Source organism: Cydia pomonella, chromosome 3, assembly GCF_033807575.1.
Source record: "Cydia pomonella isolate Wapato2018A chromosome 3, ilCydPomo1, whole genome shotgun sequence".
Classification (NCBI taxonomy): domain Eukaryota; kingdom Metazoa; phylum Arthropoda; class Insecta; order Lepidoptera; family Tortricidae; genus Cydia; species Cydia pomonella.
In genome coordinates this window covers 17,166,452-17,185,357 of record NC_084705.1, presented here as the reverse complement: position 1 = coordinate 17,185,357, position 18,906 = coordinate 17,166,452, and the positions used below count along the sequence as shown (strand labels likewise).

The 18,906-nt window shown below is 33.5% G+C and overlaps 1 protein-coding gene across 1 annotated transcript; it reads left to right on the top strand.

Moving 5' to 3' along the window:
• The first annotated feature begins 9,705 nt into the window (after positions 1–9,705).
• Positions 9,706–11,041, top strand: LOC133516175 (serine protease inhibitor-like). Its single transcript, XM_061848959.1, has one exon. The coding sequence runs from the start codon at positions 9,825–9,827 to the stop codon at positions 11,019–11,021; it is 1,197 nt and encodes a 398-aa protein (XP_061704943.1). The 5' UTR covers positions 9,706–9,824; the 3' UTR covers positions 11,022–11,041.
• The last annotated feature ends 7,865 nt before the right edge of the window (positions 11,042–18,906 follow it).

The following is an 18,906-nucleotide window of genomic DNA, read 5'->3' as shown; positions in this document are numbered from 1 at the left end:
AAATAAAAGTAAACAAACATTTGTAAATTTTCGGGTAGTTATAACATTTATTGGTTAACCAACCAAATACAAAACCACCTGGATCTGTCACTGAACGACCTGACTTTAACCTACATTATTTGATCATGTAATGTTTTCATCTACCCTCAACTGGCTTAAGGAGTCTTTTGAGGGTAGATTTTGTTTACCTTTTTTTAAATACCTAAAGATACAGAGTATAGTTATAGTCGATTTTTCTAATCGTCTTGATTAAAACTATAAATTCAATTTAAACTAGTCTTGACTATTTCTTCACACTTGCTCTTAAAGGGTGGTATTTTACGCAGGTATATCCCTAGTAACCCATGAACTTATTGCTTTTATTATGACTAAAAAAATTTAATATACCTAAGGAATTATTATTTAGCTGGTTCAATATTTTTTTACACAGTTATTAGACTTATTAGATAAATTTAATGGTAGCCGAATGGATCTATGGGAATATGGGTGTATATATGGGGGTAATGGGGTAAATGCTTTTCATGCTACGTCAAACAATAAACAAAATAGGTATTTTTCTCCGTAATATCTTTATGCGGCTATTTAGCCAACGCGAACCTGCCCAGAGAAATTGCCGGGGAGATTACGGGGGCGAACCTCTTCAATCTGTTGTGTATTGGTTTAAAACATTTAATTGGCTCGACAAAGATCCTTTCTTCAATGAGAGCTCTTAGATTTTAATTAAGTACCCTACTTAAAAAATACTGACCAAAAGCATTTCGAGCAATTTTTCACACAGAACTATTTTTTGCAGTTTCCTAAGCGAAAACTACATATATACAATATGATAGGTAATTTTTACACAAATTGACTAAGTTCCACGGTAAGCTCAATAAGGCTTGTGTTGTGAGTATTTCGATATGATATATATAATATATAAATACTTAAATATATAGAAAACACCCGTGACTCAGGAACAACCCAAAATCATGCTCATCAAGTCATCATACAAATAAATGTTTTTACCAGGATTTGAACCCGGAACCATTGGCTTTAGAGGCAGGGTCACTACCCACTAAACCAGAGCCAGACGGGTCGTCAATATAATAATTATTTAACTAGATTTGACTGATTTTTTAAAAAATAGTTCGATGGAAACTAGTCTGACAACATTTCTATGTAGAGAACTGCATAACATCCGTCTCATGCTGCCAATGAGATTAATGTATACACTCCGACAGCCTTGACCCTGTATGGACATATTATAATACCTACTCGACGCATTGGTAATAATAATAATTAGCTTATTTATTTTGTATTGTTTTGTAAGTGTTTTTATATTTTAAACACTTGAGCTGGGTACGAAATTCAGAGACGTGGTCAAATTTGCGTAGGCCAAATATGAATCTAATACAAACATTTTGCAATCGTTCAAGTTTGTTTAGCGTCCTCCGTGAGATCAAGGTAACAATTAACAAATATCGGCGTAATCTAAAATAGGAAGAAGAAGAGATTAGGCAAGCGCAATTTTGAACAAACGGCAAAATGTTACAAACTCAAACCTAACCAACAATAAATACCCTCCTAGTATATACTTATGCATATGTATAATTACCACTAGGTACCTAGTCATAGTAATAATACAAACAAGCTGTCACAAGCACTCCAGTGGTTAATTAAGCAATATTATTGTGCGAACACAGCCCTAACATCGATTATCATAAATATCATTCAAACCCTTACTCGGGCCATATGTTAATATTAGAAAATCAACCTTGTTAAAGGCAAGAAAAGATATAAAATTACGTGGCATTATACTGGACAAATGCGACATTCCCAAATGTACCTAAGAGAAATTGTAGCTAAATTAGACGCATTTATAGCTTTTCGATCAAACGATAAGAATCTCTAATTATATAGTGCATAAGATTCAAATAAGCAGTCATGTTGTTATACTCGTATCTTTGTTGGGTTGTTAGTTAATTAATTCATGACTTCGTAGGTATAACACACGTAGTATACAGTAATGTCATTTGGTAAATCAGGCATTGTATAAGTAATTAATTAATTTATGATTTACGATTGTATTATCTAGTTTACAATGTATGTAGGTACAGTCAGTATCAATAGTAGCGGATGAAACTACGCGCCAATAGAATCTGCACCCAAACTTCCAAACACTTCTACCACTTCACTTCACTTCTAAGGGTCGATACAGACGGATTACAACCCGACTGCAATTTGTATGGGAACTGCACGCCGATGTTGCAGTTGGCGTGCAGTCGGCATACAAGTTGCAGCCGGGTTGCAGTCCGCCTGTACCGGCCCTAACTACTTTTTCTGTATACTTTTCCAAATAGACTCTACAGTTCGCATTCAAAAGCATTTGCCAAAGTGTTCTATGTTCTATACATAGGTATATAATATATAGAGCCATATCTCTTTTTTTTAACCCTGTTAGTTAGTGTGGGTCAAATCTTGGAAGCTATATTTGACCCACTTCCCGATTTCCGATTGACCTAAAATTTTGCATACATATGTAAATCGGATAACAATGCAATATTAAGATGACATGAAGCTAATTTGATGATGGACATAGGAGGTTAGGTTAGGTGGCTGGATGGGTGACAAAACAACACAAACTAATTGTGTTTGGGGTTGTTACAATTGTTTCGACGAGTATTAGTTGCCTATGGAAAGAAAAGTACAGTCAGCGATAAAAGCTTGTACCAAAAATTATGCTAGTAACTTATTTAATCTATTAAAGAATGATCTTTTGATTCAGACTGTACTAGCTTCTATGTAGGTACGGAAATAATAATTCTACGCAGACGAATTTGCGGACAAAAGTTATTAGTATATAAGGCAGGCTCGTATCGTAAGGTAATTGTAAATCATATACGAATAAAAAGGGTAGTTACTCGTATATAATTTATAACGCATTTTCTATTTTCCACTCCATGTGGGCGTCGTCATGACCTAAAAAGGTTAAAAGACAGACGGACATGACGAAACTATACTACGGATTCTGTTTCCGCCATTTTGGCTACGAAACTATGGAAGGAGGTAAGGAATTAAATCTCCATGTACCAAAAAGTGTCATCAAAACCCTTAATTAGGTGGCGCTACAATACCTAGAATACTTGAACAAAAAAAAACAAATCATAGAAAGCGCACTTCACTTCGTCAATAACGCCTAGGTTCTTAGCTAGGTACTCTAGACTCTGGAGAGATTTGGAACTATTATTTATAGCTGACAGCTGGACACTTTTGCAACAGTTTTACCATAAGATATTTCACTCCATTTAATTCCACACTCCATATACGAAACCCTAAAGAATGCTAATGCTAACGAACACCAAAAATTTATTTTGATCTCCACGCCATCTCTCGATCAAGGCATACATGATTTGGTTAACTAGCGTCAGCGTTATGGTTCAAAGCTACAACTCAGCATGACAAGTTTTTCACGACTCTGAATAGATGGCAGTATTTAAAAAAAATTAATCCTCTTCATGTACGGTCACGTCTGAAAATATCGATAGGGATAAAGTGCCAAAAATATCTATACACTAACTTAATATATTGGAAATAAGGTCGTGTATACATATTCTCGGCCCATTTTTTCGTACCGATATTTTCAGACGTAACTGTATATACTTATTAAAATAACTTGGTACCTACCTATGTTAAAATTGTAATACCTCGCTCCGGTGAATTGCCGGTCAAGTAATTAAAGCAAAGTAAATACCCTCCGTTCATACAAGTAAAGTATGGTATTTGTTGTTTTTCCGGGAAGGTAAAACATAAACAGCAAACTTGTTGTTATCATAATAATGTTCCTACAAAACAAAACTTGAGGAATTATATGCGTCGGTGCGTAATCTTTACGTCAGTGAACGTACGTATTCAACTCGCACTTGACCGAATTTTTCGTTTCTTGCGTAGTAAAATTCCTCGCACGACTGACAATAGGGGCTGATGTGCGTACTGCCATACAATTTATTGAAATTTGAATTATGCCTATTTAATTACACTTATCGTACAATTGTAGAATATAAAAAAGAACCTAATAAGAAATTATTTTGTACTTAACTTACCTAATAAAAAATGAAAGCGTTCATGTTTTTTTTTTACGTCGGTGGCAAACAAGCATACGGCCTGCCTGATGGTAAGCAGTCTCCGTAGCCTATGTACACCTGCAACTCCAGATGAGTTACATGCGCGTTGCCGACCCTAACCCCACCCCCCTCGTTGAGCTCTGGCAACCTTACTCACCGGCAGGAACACAACACTATGAGTAGGGTATGTTAATTTACATTATAAACAGGTACTCTTTCTGCCATCTCTCTGCTCTGAGGGTCAGGGAAATAACATAACTAAAACTTCCTTTTTCATTGTAAACAAAAAAAAGTAAATAATTTTATCTCAATCTTTTTGCTTCGTGTAGGCCTTCTTATATACATGTTAAACAAGATCACGTTATAATTTATTTTTAATAATTCATAGTTTGGTTATAATATAGTTTAACATTTTACCTTGATTTCAAATTTGTTGTTAGTTTTCGCCATTATTCTAAAAATTATTTTAAACAAAGAATTAATTTTACTAAAAACTTTTATAGCGAGGTCTTGTTAAGTATGAATATAAGAAGGGCTCCACTACGTGAAATATTTTTACCTTTATTTACCTACAATTATATTTTTACCTACTAATATTTTATATATTTTTTTAGATTTACAATAAAGTACAATAAAGACAAAAGCCCGAGAAAAACTTGTTGAAAAAATAACTTTAAGATAAATTTCTAACAGTATAGTATAGGGTATTTAAAACATGTCAAAGAATGTAGTATTACATTCTTTGACATGTTTTAAATACACTATATTATTTCCAAATTTTTAAATCTATATTCAGTATTTTTATAATACTTAATATTTAATGTTACGTACTGGCTTTTTCACGCCGCGCACATCCTGAAAATGAGACGCGGAGGGCTATGTTCTGCGTTGAAAAAAAAATATAAATCATGGAGAGAATATTTTATATAAATTTCTTAAATATTAACTTTTTGAGATATTGGCGAAAAAGGAAATGTAGAAGACATTTCCGCATTTTTTTGTCTACGACTTTTGATATTTTTTATGTGCTAATAAACGCTTCGAATACATTTTTCTATACATTATTCCAAATCCACTGAGGTATCCCACGTATTTCCAGGAGTAGTACCTCACCATTTCTCACCATTTTGAACTTGTCGAGTAGAGATAAATCGAAAAAAGTCAAACAAAGGGACATAGTTATGGTTAATATACATCAAATATTGTAAAATTATTTTCCATAATGTCAATATCCAGAGAGGAAAATGGGGACTACATTTGTATGGAGAAGTGACCGTTTTCCTCTTAAATAAAAAATATATACCTATTCATCCTTTCTATCATCCTTTTTATCAAAAGTAACAACTTTTTACCGTGATATCCGTGATGACATCACTTTGTATGATGCTTTATTTTATTAGGTTTCACAAGGCAACTCTGCCAATTATACTGATTTAGACAAAAACAGGAATTAGCTACGTGACCAAACTAAAAAAACAATATTACATGAATGTTATATCAGTAGTATTCACAAAAAGATCATTTTTTTGCCAACACTCATCCAAACAAATGCGTGCTAAATTCTAAATAGCCATAACCTTTATTATGCAAACAAATTGCTATTTAAGCTGTGCCCATATCAGAAATCAGAATTGTACGTTGTCATTATTAGATTTTTTCTATCGCATTTTGGGCTTTGAAAATATCCATGATCTTTTCTGTCATAAAGAAAAGTTATTCATTTAAATGACATATTTTAGACAATGGATCTCTTCGCTAAATTGCGGCCTGTTAGCAATCATATATTATTTTTACAAAAATAATAAGCCAAGGCCGGATTACATAATAAAATACATATTACTAATAGTATTAGCTTGTATTTTAATATGCTATTTTTTTTTTCAAACTGCTGTCCGTTTACTTTTCCTATTCCTAAGCGCAAGTTAAGATTATACTTTGAAAAAGCGCGTGCGCACGAGTGACGATAAAGAAATACTATAAAATGAAACCAAAAATGATTAATACCAAAACATAAAAACACGCAAACGCACAAAATTATAATTTTAATTAAAATTAAAACAAACCCAATGTGTATTATTCTTTCCTTTAGATTCTTACGTAGGTACGTAATAAATATTAAACACGGGGGAGGGGTCGGCCTACTGTTTTTTTTTGTTTTGTATTGTTTTATGTGTCAGTGGGTACACTGAAAATCAGCGTCGCAACACTAATCATGTGCCGCGACACATGCTGAGTGTTATCCTTTTTTTTTAAACCACCCGCAGCACTGTAACTTCTAATTTACCTATATTTAAGTCTATTTTAATGTTGTTGTGTATGTGTGTTTCCAAAAGCATCATTCATTCATTCATTCTATTCTTATTTTTTCGTACATAAGGGTGGGAAGGGGTCAAACTCTGACAAATATCGTCCTACGAAATAAATTAATGGCGCCATAGCAGTATACATAGCGGTGTAGGTATATTGGATTCACAGATTTTTTTTTATTACAAAAATATTAACCATCGATATCAACCGAAACAACAAATGCATTTTTTTTAAATTATTATGATTGAAAAAGTTGCAGTTTCTGTACCTATTTTATGATCACAATCATCCTTTTTAGTGTTCCGTAGTCAACTACGAACCCTTATAGTTTTGCCATGTCCGCCTGTCTGTCTGTCTGTCCGAGGCTTTGCTCCGTGGTCGTTAGTGCTAGAAAGCTGAAATTGGGCATAGAAATCAATAAAGCCGATAAAGTCATACAATAAAATCTAATTTTTTTTAGGGTACCTCCCCTGCACGTAAAGGGGGGGGGGGTGATTTTTTTTTTTTGCTTCAACCCTACAGTGTGCGGTATCGTTGGAAAGGTCTTTCAAAACTAATAGGGGTATTCAACAAACATTTTTTGATAAAGTGAATATATTCGGAGATAAACGCTCCGAAAAAAAAAATGTGTCCCCCCCCCCAACTTTTGAACCATAGGTCAAAAAAATATGAAAAAAAATCGTAGAAGTATAGCTTAAGAAAGACATTAAATTAAAACTATAGCGGACATGCTCAGTTTAGCTATTTTTGAGCTATCGCAAAAAAGTTTCCCCTTCATAGTAAAAAGACGTACATTCACAGTTCACCCTTGGTTTACAATCTACTATACTTTAAGCTCCAGTTTAGCTTATTGTGATGGAAGGTTAACTACGGAACCCTACTCTGAGCATGGCCCGACATGCTCTTGGCCGGTTTTTTCCAAGCTAAACTAAAAGATATTGATCATAGATAAACAATTACTCGTATTGCGGTACCATGTAACTATAGGTATCCAATTCCGGGTACTTCTACCTAATTTCATCTAAGAGATATGGCTACTAAACATGTTGCCAAAAAAATAACCTCGGCTATCACCCCCTTAAAGCTTTGCACCTAGGTACGTAATAACCTGTATAATCACACTAAACAAAATGAGTATAAAAAATACGATGAAATTAGATAAGTATTTAAAAAAAGGTATAACAGTTTTATTAATTGAATGATTAGAGGCTGGACTATAACAAGATAGGTAAAGTAAAACCATAACTATGCTGACATGATATGAGATGTACCTATACCTATTTAAAGTGGAGTTCAATAGAAAATACAAATAATGTGATCAAATATGACAGTTTGACGTATAACCTAATTTTTTTTATATAATATTTAAAAAAACACAAGAAATTGCTATAATTTTAAAAGGTTTAAGTACTTATATAAACTCTTGATAAAATCATGTTTGTCCACAAAAAGTGCAAGATTACGAAGACATTACGGTAAGTTCGTCTGTTTATATTATTTGTATTTTCTTAGGTGCGATGTATGATGTAAGTGACGTACGGAATCATTTACTTAGGCTTCGCATGTTCACTCCAAGCCACATGAAAATGTAATCTCTGGCTGCTAATTAAATCTCTCGGCTATACAGACTGTTTTTTGAGTCATCAAAAAAAATTGGATATGTCATAACATTTTGACTGGTCTGATGTTGAGATTTTGTATGGGATATTTTTTTTTTGCGCGATGTCGGCGTTGGTCCCATAAGAAAAGTTGCTCAGTATGACCTATATAAATTATTGCAGGTGAGTAAATAAACATCCTGTACGTATCACTACTGTTTTTGGTATGCAGGGTAATGGATATGTATATTCCTAGTAAGATACTACAATTTTATTAGGAATATGATTATATTACGGCATATAACTATATCCCTAGGGATATAGCTATACCTCCGCCGCACCGCCGCACTCCTACCTACAATTATTTCACTAAACTTAATCCAGTAATATAACTATATTACTAAAATAAAGACGTATTATAGTTATATTCCTAGTAAGATTTTAATGAATCGCTTTCGTATAACTATGTTACGACATATAATTATATCCCTAGGGTTATAACTATATAACGGCTTTATCTATCGTACTGCGACAGATACACAACTGAAAATAACTTAAAATTAGGCATGTTTCCGTGATTATTTTTTGCTTAATTGTTAATTTAAGTATTAGTGCCAATGTAGGGTACATTTGGTTATTTTAAACATTAAACAAATAATAAGGGCTATGCTATGCGGGAACAGGGCGCGTAGCCAACGTTCCAATCGTTGACGCTCCGTAGCGTAGCGTAGCGTGGTCATCTCTCTCTATCACTCTTCCAAATTAGCGTGACAGTGACAGTTGCGTGTCGTTCGCTGCGGAGCGTTTACGATTGGCACGTTGGCTACGCACCCAGTTGTTTTACGTTATTGTTACGTCAGAGTGCGTAATTTAACAAAGATGCAACTGACTGTGTCGCGTGCATTGTAATTAAAACACGCCTAACTTGAAAAAGTGAAAATCCCAGTGATCGTTATGTAAGAAATATTTTCCATGTAGTTATGTTACCATTGTTAGCTGCCGGTTTGTCTTTTTCCTATACCTTTGAACTACTGTCAACCACATAGCATAGGCATCAGCATAGGGATCTTACAGTAAAAAAAACACAAGCTCCAAGGGTACCGTAAGTTTCTAAATTTTTACACGCGTATTAATTAAAATTTCATATGCTCAACTAAATATCGAACTCTTTAAATAATACTCAATACAGGATGGCTCAGAAATAAGTTGACAAAACATACTAAGGTTTTTATTTCTTATTATACGTCTTGTACCAAATTTTATTAAAATATTTTTTTACTACAACAAATGTAATATCTTCAAAATAGTCCCCTTTAGCTTTGATACACAAATCCTGTATGTAATAAACCTGCACTTATGTAATAACATTTTGCAAGGCGATCTACATCTGATTGTCGTATAAATATATGAAACTTAGCGAATACCCGTACCTCTGCAATCCAGATGACAAAAAAATATGGAAATATATTGGTATAATCGAGCTGATTTCAAAAATCATGTCATGGGCACTTTGACGTCAAACATATATATAATAAAAATCTGATATACGCTGGGACGCAACGGACGTAGTCGATGTGACGTAAAAAATCGATAACAAATAGACTCTTAAAATGCCTTTATATTGCTAGAATTTCGAAACAAGCGCCTCCCGATAGGCATCGTATAAATAGTACTCTTAAATCACACACGTTGTATTACCTAACCACTTAAACGATATTCATTGTGAGCGCCGCACGTGAGAAACCTCCCATTGAAATTGATAGAATCGCGTACGGCCTAACAGTATTGCCGTAAGCATCGTGGCGTTAAGCCGCGCGAAATGTGGAAGGTCATAATAGCCGCGTGCACGAGCCTGGTGGTCACCGCTCCGGTCGATGATCGGGTCGATTTCTCACCCATAAATCAATTTGCTCTGAGACTCTTAGACAACGCATATGCTTTCCAAGAGAACTTTGGGCGACAAAATTTTGCTATTTCTCCATTATCAGTATGGAGCGTTTTCTCGCTACTCGCCGAAGGATCCGCAGGGGACACCTTCCAGGAACTAATGAAGGAACTTCAGCTACCTCAGGATTTGAAGGCAACTCAAGAGCTACATCTTGCGGCGGATAGCGTTTTAAGAAGCAACGACCCTGATCTCGTGATTCACAAACAAGCAGCCTTGTTCCCCGAATGTTCATTAGAGATACACCAAGAGTTTTGTCAAGCAGCTAACATGTACAGGACAGGTGTATATTCTGTTGATATTACTAACACTACCAGACTGGCTGATGATATAAATTACTATATCTGTGTCGCTACAGAAGGACAAATAAGAAACGCAGTGAAAGAAGAATTTCTTAGAGATTTAAGGCTGCTGATAGTAGACGCTTTGTACTTTAAAGCAAATTGGACACATCCTTTCGACCCAACCGCAACCAGAGAAGAAGATTTTTACAATGGCCAAGGGAAAACAATTGGACGAGTAAACATGATGTTCCACAAAGCATCTCACAATGTAGGAGACTCAAACTCAATAGGAGCACAGATTCTTGAAATGACATATGGGAAACATGAAGAATTCTCAATGTTGATCCTCTTGCCTTTCGAAGGAATGCCACTGAAAACACTACTTAGCAATTTAGTTACGTCTCCATTAGACTGGATAACAGACTTCAAACGAGACGATAAACGGCCGGAAATTGATGTGTTTATTCCCCGTTTCAAAATATCTTCTCAGATTGATTTAATTCCTGCTTTAAAATACACCGGAATTCATACAATTTTCGACAGTGAGAAGGCGCAGTTGCCTGGTATTTCTGACAGTCCTTTATTTGTATCTAAAACAATTCAAAATGTAGAAATAGATGTAAGAGAAGAAGGTACAGTTGCCGCCGCAGCTACAGTGGTTGGGTTAGAGAATCGATTTCTTTCCCAGCGGTTTGAGGCTAACAAAGAGTTTGTTTTCATGATCACGCATAGGAAATCAAACGTTATCTTGTTTGCCGGTGTGTACAGTGACCCTGCTGTTGTGTGAATTAAAGTATTTTAGTATAATTGTGTTTTAATTGGTTGAGAACAACGGTGATAAAAGTGGGGAATTCCACAATTTAAACCAATTTTGATTACGACTTAGACTGAAGTGTGACACATAACCTTATGACAATTAATAACTATTGAATATTAAATGTACATAGTCGAGCGTAAGTCTAACTAACCATAGCCCAAGTGCGTGCTCCGGCCTTCTAATGTAGGGTTCCGTACCTGCACGTCATTGACATAAATTACATAGAAAATGACCTATTTTCCAGAACGTCTGTGAACGATGCTATTAAGCTTAGAATAAATTTAAAAGTGGAAAATTTTCTGCCTTGGGTGAGACTTGAACTATAGCGAGTCGATCCAGTGGCTGTGAGTTCAAGTCTTACCATATTACGTACTTACTTTTCTTAAACTGATAAATATTGACCGGGCGAGCGGCGGGCGGTACAAAAACCTCGTATTGTTCTCCTCTACAACCAAATATCGAATTTCTCAATCGATCCTGGTGAGATCTTATTATATTTTATTATTTTGCCGATTAAATTATTGGATTTTTTATTATTATGGGGAGCCATGCGGGTTCGCGATGCCACTAATACTAAGTATATAATTATTTTTACTTAAAGACCTGTCGAAAAATGTGCCACAAGTAGAATTTGCAATTTTTTTACATTTATAAAATACATATATTTTAAACAATTGAAATAAGACCATAGTAGTAGCAACACACAAAACACTCATGTTTAAAATTTCATTTTAATAATTAAGTAGATCTTATAATTTTCGAGTAAAATAAGTTCGGAGACACGGACGGACTGACAGACGAACATGACGAAGCTTTCCGTTTTTTGTCATTTTGGTTAACCCTAAACATTGCATGTCTTATAAAGTTTTATTTTAATATACATTAATAACTGTCACCTAGAGCCGGTCAGAAAGCAGAAATTGAATACCAAATTAAGATTAAGTACCTAACTATATTTGTCACCGTCATCATAAATACTTTTATTAGTGGTTGTGGGGTCAGAACGTTATCTTAGATAATATTAATTTAAATTTTAGTATAAATGATATGAACAGGATGCCTATAAGTATGTATTATTTAATATTATTTCTACAGGTAGATTGATTTGTATAATAAATGAGGAGTGTCTTTTGAAAAGGACTTAGGTATTTCCATTTTTTTTAAGTATCAATGCAGTTCTGCTTTTAACATAAAATTACTTATTTTCATTAAGATTAAATTTCTAAAAAATCTCTTTACAGTACATATGGGGCTACTTTATAGCACTAGTGCGAGAAGTAGCATATTATGTTACTGTGTCGAACATTTAAAGGGCCATATGTACTGTAAAACGTTGTACGATACATGTGCGAATAGGTAATTCGCAACTCGTGTCGATTTAAAACACTCCCTTCGGTCGTGTTTTAATTTATCGCCACTCGTTTCGAATTTCCTATTTTTCGCACTTGTATCGTAATGTACTATTATGTTCTCTAAAAACAGCTTCAAATATCAAAGATCGGATCAAAAAGCCGTATTTCTTAGTGTTCCTTGGCCGATGTTGTTATTGAACTTTGATTATGTTTGACCCAGTAGCTACGCAACAACACGTTATAAACATGTTCATTTAATATTGAGGTTTATTTTAAATAGGTATTTCTATCACCAAAAATTGCACTTTGCAATTTGCATACCAAATACTTTATGAATAATTATTAATAATTTTATTATACCCGAACGCTACCATAACATTAATTTTAGTAGTTAATTTTAATTTCTGAATATAAAGTTATCGATTTCAAAATAGTTTATTCTTGAAATGAGCAAATCGATAAACCGCTTTGTTCCTAAAGTTCACATCAAAGGTGCTTAATTCTGAAATTGTATAGTAATTTAAATAATTATTAAGTAATTTTGAAATAATTAATAAAGAAACGTATATATAATATACTATAGCATTTATGACAACTTACGTTAGTAAAATATCGAACATAAAATAATAATTACGAAATATAAACCGTGGATTTATGTTTTTCTCATTTCTCGAAAAAAGTTTATGAAATGAAATGAAATGAAATGAAATGAAATATTTATTAATAACAATTGTTACATGTCGTCTTACAAATAATATTCATGCAGATACAATTATTCTTTTATTATTTTATATTGTATGTAAATGATATCATATTCAAATATTTTATTATGTCACAATATTATTTACCATTTAAATAACAAACGGTAGACTAAAAAACTCGTCATATGAATAATATGACTCTTGTGTTAACCACTTCTTGAGTCTAACCTTAAATGCCGCGGTGGAAGCTGCATCTCTTACCGAGTTCGGCAGGCGATTGTAAATAGTGGAAATAATCAAATAAGCCCCTTCAAAAACACACTCCTCAAAATCGGTGCCATCTGGTTCGTGTCAATATTTCATTTGATTTAATACATATATTGAGAAAAGCATTTATATATTATCTGCATCAATTTGGAAAAGAAAAGTATTTATTTGGCGATTAAAGCTTGTATTGATAATTTATACTTTACACAAAAAATGAATCATATTGATATTGCTATTATAGTTTTTAAAAGTAGGTAATCAGTTCAGTTAATGAAATAAATATGCATATTGAAACACTGCCAACCTAGCCCATAATATACATAAGCAAGAGTAAGTCCCGTATATAAGAAACATAAAAGTCCCACTTGATTTTTTTCATAGGATCGTGCTGCCGAATCCAATAAATGCATACTTAGTGGAGGACATTCAGCATCTAATGTGCTATGACTATAATTGTGACATAATACGAGTATCAATTGTACGTGTTTGCGTGAAAAATTATGTACAAACGACTGAAACATGCGATACTTAGTATTGTGGCGGAAATTCAGTACTCGTAAATAAAAAACTAATAACAGCGGAGTTACAAAGATTCCTTGTGAAAATAAACTTTTAACAAAACATTTAATTAACTACTATTAACTAACTTTTTTACATAATACCCGTTTTGTGACGTGGTTTTGTTTAAATAAAGGCTAGATTTTTCTTTAATCTATATTATTTATCACGTGATTTACTTAAATACATAGGGAAATATGAGAAAATTGAGAAACCTAATTAGACCTAAGTCTAATTGACGGTTTTGTAATCCGAAGGAATACAGAATCGTCAAATTCAAATCTATCTGTTTATTTGAAATTTGAATACAACAAAAATACCGTTCACCGTGTAAAATACCTTGTTATAAACCTTGTAGCAGGGTTATAACTTTTAGTACCTATTTACTTATAAGGAAATAAATGTACTCATCATTGACACTGTATGTATAGTGTGCCTATAAAATGGCATTGGAACCGGTTATAATTAAAGTTGGCATCACTTATAATAGCAATTAAAATTTCAATGACATTTGTACCACTTAGGCATTCCTAGATGGTATGTCATGTTCTTGCTTCCTTATGATTCGGTCAAGTTATGTTCCCATGTACGGAGAAGACAATAGTTATTTGTACAACAAGAGAGCAAAGTTTGATATTTCTTCGAGTGCTTATTTTGAGTCCCGTGCAAGCCAAAGATTCTATAATAATAATTATAGTTATAATTTAAAATCTTGAGCGTAGTAAGGGACTCAAAAGCGCACGAGATGCAAATAACTTTGATCTCTTGTAGTACACAAAAATTTTCACGTCGGCAGTGGGAACATATTTGGAAGGTAAAAATACAACCTGAAAAAATTTAATCCGTCTTAATCATTATTTCACTCATGTTTTCTGAAGGTATTCTAACAATTAAGTTTAATTACCGCAATAAAACAAAACGAAAGAAGTCTCAATAAAATAATACGAAAATAATGAAATAACAAACATCAATTGACAGTTCCATCGACAACTTTTTTTGTAAAAAAAAAACTTTGTAAGATACGGTCCGAATTGCGGATACTACTTTTGTCAACTATAGAAGTGATCGTTAAAAGTAAAATTATTTACTTTGCGTAACAATTGCGTAAATTTTTATAAGTTCATTGTTTTGATTGTATAATAAAATAGTATTATTTAATTATATAATTTTTATTTAATTTTAAACTTTTATTTCATTAATTAGTGTTTTGGAACAATGCGGTCTGACTTATTTCGGGGGTCTATTATTAACCGTCAATATACCTACAGTTGAATTACGTGTTAACTTTTTGTCTCTTTCTTTTTGCTAATGCCGTGAAAGGGACAAAGACAATAGAATCCAAATATTTCGAACTTGTATTAGGCCCCGCATGTTGAAATGACATTTGAATATAAAGGTCACTTGAATGTTATTTTGTCTCACTCAGTTGCATTTTGCTCGCTGTTTTTAAGTAGCAAATTACCCTTGTTCGAGCTGCTGACATGAAAACTAATTAATACCGTTTTGAAATACCGTGGTGTGATATCTTTGGGTGTGGTGCTTTACGTACACTACCGTCCCCCATTAAAGGGAGAAGCCCCTTAATAAGTATTTTGCCTAGTTCTTACAAAATCACAAACATAGCTCCGAAGGTAGACACAACAAAACAACACACAACAATTTTACAACAGTCGGCATGGCGAACGTTTGTAACGCCGTTTATATTGATGCTAAGTACACTCAACTCAAAATTTCATAGTTACTTCATCAATTTTCAGAGATATTCAAAATTTGATTATAATTATCAAGTCGAATTTGATGTTATAATTATGCAATAATAACATTTTCACAGATAAGTCTTTTTTTGGATTCTGTTGCTCTTCCTACGTAATTTGCGGTTATTTAACGAATCATCTCTATGATGCCCCCTCTGGTTATGTTATGTTGTGTGTGTAGGTAAAAGCTTAAAAAAAACACATTATATTAATTTAATACCTAATCAATACTAGTGATACAACGAATACGAAATACGAATATTCTTACTCGGCGAATATCAGCGTTTTTATATATACCAGGTGCCCGCGAGCGAAACGGAAAAAAATTAACAACGTATTCCTGAGGTCATAAGAATGAAAAAAATCTTATATACAAATTTAGATCAATTCCGCAAAAAAGTGTTTTTTTTTTACGTTTTGTATGTTTTATACATAATAAGTACAATTAGTACATGTTCTTGGAAAATTTATCGATTAATATGAATTGGTACATATTTTTGATAAAAATTAGCCTAGGTATTCAAAGTGTTCCATTGTCACTTTGATAACTGTCAATAAGGACGTCTAGACTAGGTCCCATGGCGACATTGCCATTAAAAAGGCGATATTTTTATATATACCAGGTGCCCGCGAGCGAAACGGAAAAAATTAACAACGTATTCCTGAGGTCATAAGAATGAAAAAAATCTTATATACAAATTTAGATCAATTCCGCAAAAAAGTGTTTTTTTTTACGTTTTGTATGTTTGATACATAATAAGTACAATTAGTACATGTTCTTGGAAAATTTATCGATTAATATGAATTGGTACATATTTTTGATAAAAATTAGCCTATTCAAAGTGTTCCATTGTCACTTTGATAACTGTCAATAAGGACGTCTAGACTAGGTCCCATGGCGACATTGCCATTAAAAAGGCGATATGCACTGATATACAACAAAAAAACGTTTTTATTGTATATCAGTACTAAGTAAACTCAGAAACTAGGCAAGTAAAGTGTATATGACAATTGTGTCTCTAAATACGATTCGGAATATACTGTTAAAATGACGGGCACCGTGTATTTGTTTTCGCCAAATATAAAAAAAATGGTACCTATTCGTATTTTCTCAGTGTTACCACCTGTTAAAAGACTATTATGTTTCATAAAGTTCCGAATCTTAAAATTATAAATATCAAGACCCTATCTCGCAACAACGCGCACTAAGCTACCAAGCAAGGGAGGGTGTAGAAAAAAACAGGAAAGGCCAGCAATTAGAAGGGAACATAATATATGGGTGCGCCGCGCGAAACTTGCGCGGATTACAACAATATAAACGTTTTACTTCAATTATTTAATCTGAAAATAACAATAATAAAACCTACTGGGTACTTCCCGTTGAATTAAAAGCATGGGCAACAAGATTGTCTCATAGCTCTAGTAAAAGAATAATTTACCTCCAATTTTTTAAATTTATTATACGCGTTGGGGGACTTCATCGTTATTAAAGTAAATAATGTGTAAATATCGTGAAAGTTTGAATCAGTAAAAAATAATTCCGAAAATTAACCAACTTTTTGATGACCGAGTTGTATTTTGTTGATTAGTCATGTCGGCATATGCATGGGGTACAACTACAAGGTTAAGTTTGTACCTCAATCATAGCTACTAGTCGTATTGGTAAAATTCTGAAAATACTATTCGTTAAAGTACTATTCGTAAGAACTCCAAAACAAAATCCAATGTTAGTAAAGATTTGTAATATATTGTGTCATAAATTACCCAAGGAGGAACCCGTCCACAGCTATTAGTGTAATTTGTATTAACCACTACAAACGTTACAATTACAAATGGCGTCTCATCAGGTTAGGTAATTTGCGTTAATCATGGTCTCACATTACGAGCAAATTACTGTCAGTAAAAAACGTTTATTGATTTGAGTGGGGTTCAGTATTTTCCATAAACTCATGATAATTGCAGATATTAAACAATTTAATGAAAAATTAGGTATCGGAAAACCACACCGACCTACATGTTTTTTTTAGCTTGGAATTTATTACGCGATAAAGCGGTAAGTACCTACCTATTTGATGTCACTTCCGCTTGTTATGCATTGTTGGGCACAACTTCAGTTAAGATATTTCAAGGCTTGAACTGAAGGACCATCCAAACTGTTCTGATGAGATTCATGAGATTGCCAGTGAATGAATAATAACTGGCACCTCTTACCATTACTCTTTATTACACACTATAAAAGTAAACAATACAAAAGAAACAGCAACACAAGCAGAGATAAACAACAGGCGGTCTTATCGCTAAAAAGCGATCTCTTCCTATAGAACCTTCAGGTACTTACAGGAAATTAATAAGTTTACACTTTGTCTGTAGGTCTCGCAATTGCATCGAAAGAAACCTATAGAAATAAACAAAATAAAAATATATATACTTACATACATACACGTACATAAATATATAAACATAAATAAATACATGTATAACAGTGCCAGCCATAGAAAAATAGTAACCAGATAAAAGTATTAAGAAAGAGACAAAAAAGTCGGACTCGAAGGGTTCAACAAATGTAACATATGTAATTTTTTACAAATTTATAGTTTTCAGACTTTTCTCTGTGCTTGTAGTGTCAGACGATGTTACTTGCCAAATTTCATAGTTCTAGGTCAACGGGATGTACGCTATAAATATTAATTCCCTTGAGAGTATCGATATATACGTTATTTGCGGCATAAACGGTCGTATCTTTTTTTTACTTATTTTAGATATTTGATTTTTTTCACAGCTTCAAGGGACTGTACACCTGAGTAGATAAAGGGTCTTGAGTTGACAGACAGACAGACGGACGGGCGGACGAACAGACAACAATGTTATCCTTTAAGGGTTCCGTTTTTTTCTATTGAGGTACGGAACCCTAAAAATGTAGTTTAAGTAATAGTCTCTTGACAGAATCTGGAAACTTAGCGCACCTTAAGTCAACAGGCAGACAATTCCGAAGTCGAACAGCTTGCAAAGTAAAGGAATTATTATAGAGTTTTGAGCGGAAGAGGGGACAAAAATAATTAAATTCTGGGCAGACCTACTGGAACAGAGATAACTGAAGCGGTTTCTAAGATAGCGGGCAGTTTTAGGGTTGAATAGAATAGAATATAGAAGGAACAAAATGTGAAAGTTACAACGAAGGCGGATAGTGAGCCACTTGATGAGCTCACTACTTACTTAGGCCAGA

Coding starts and splice junctions, on each gene's coding strand:
- LOC133516175 (XM_061848959.1), top strand. CDS start 9,825: ATGTGGAAGGTCATAATAGCCGCGTGCACGAGCCTGGTGGTCACCGCT.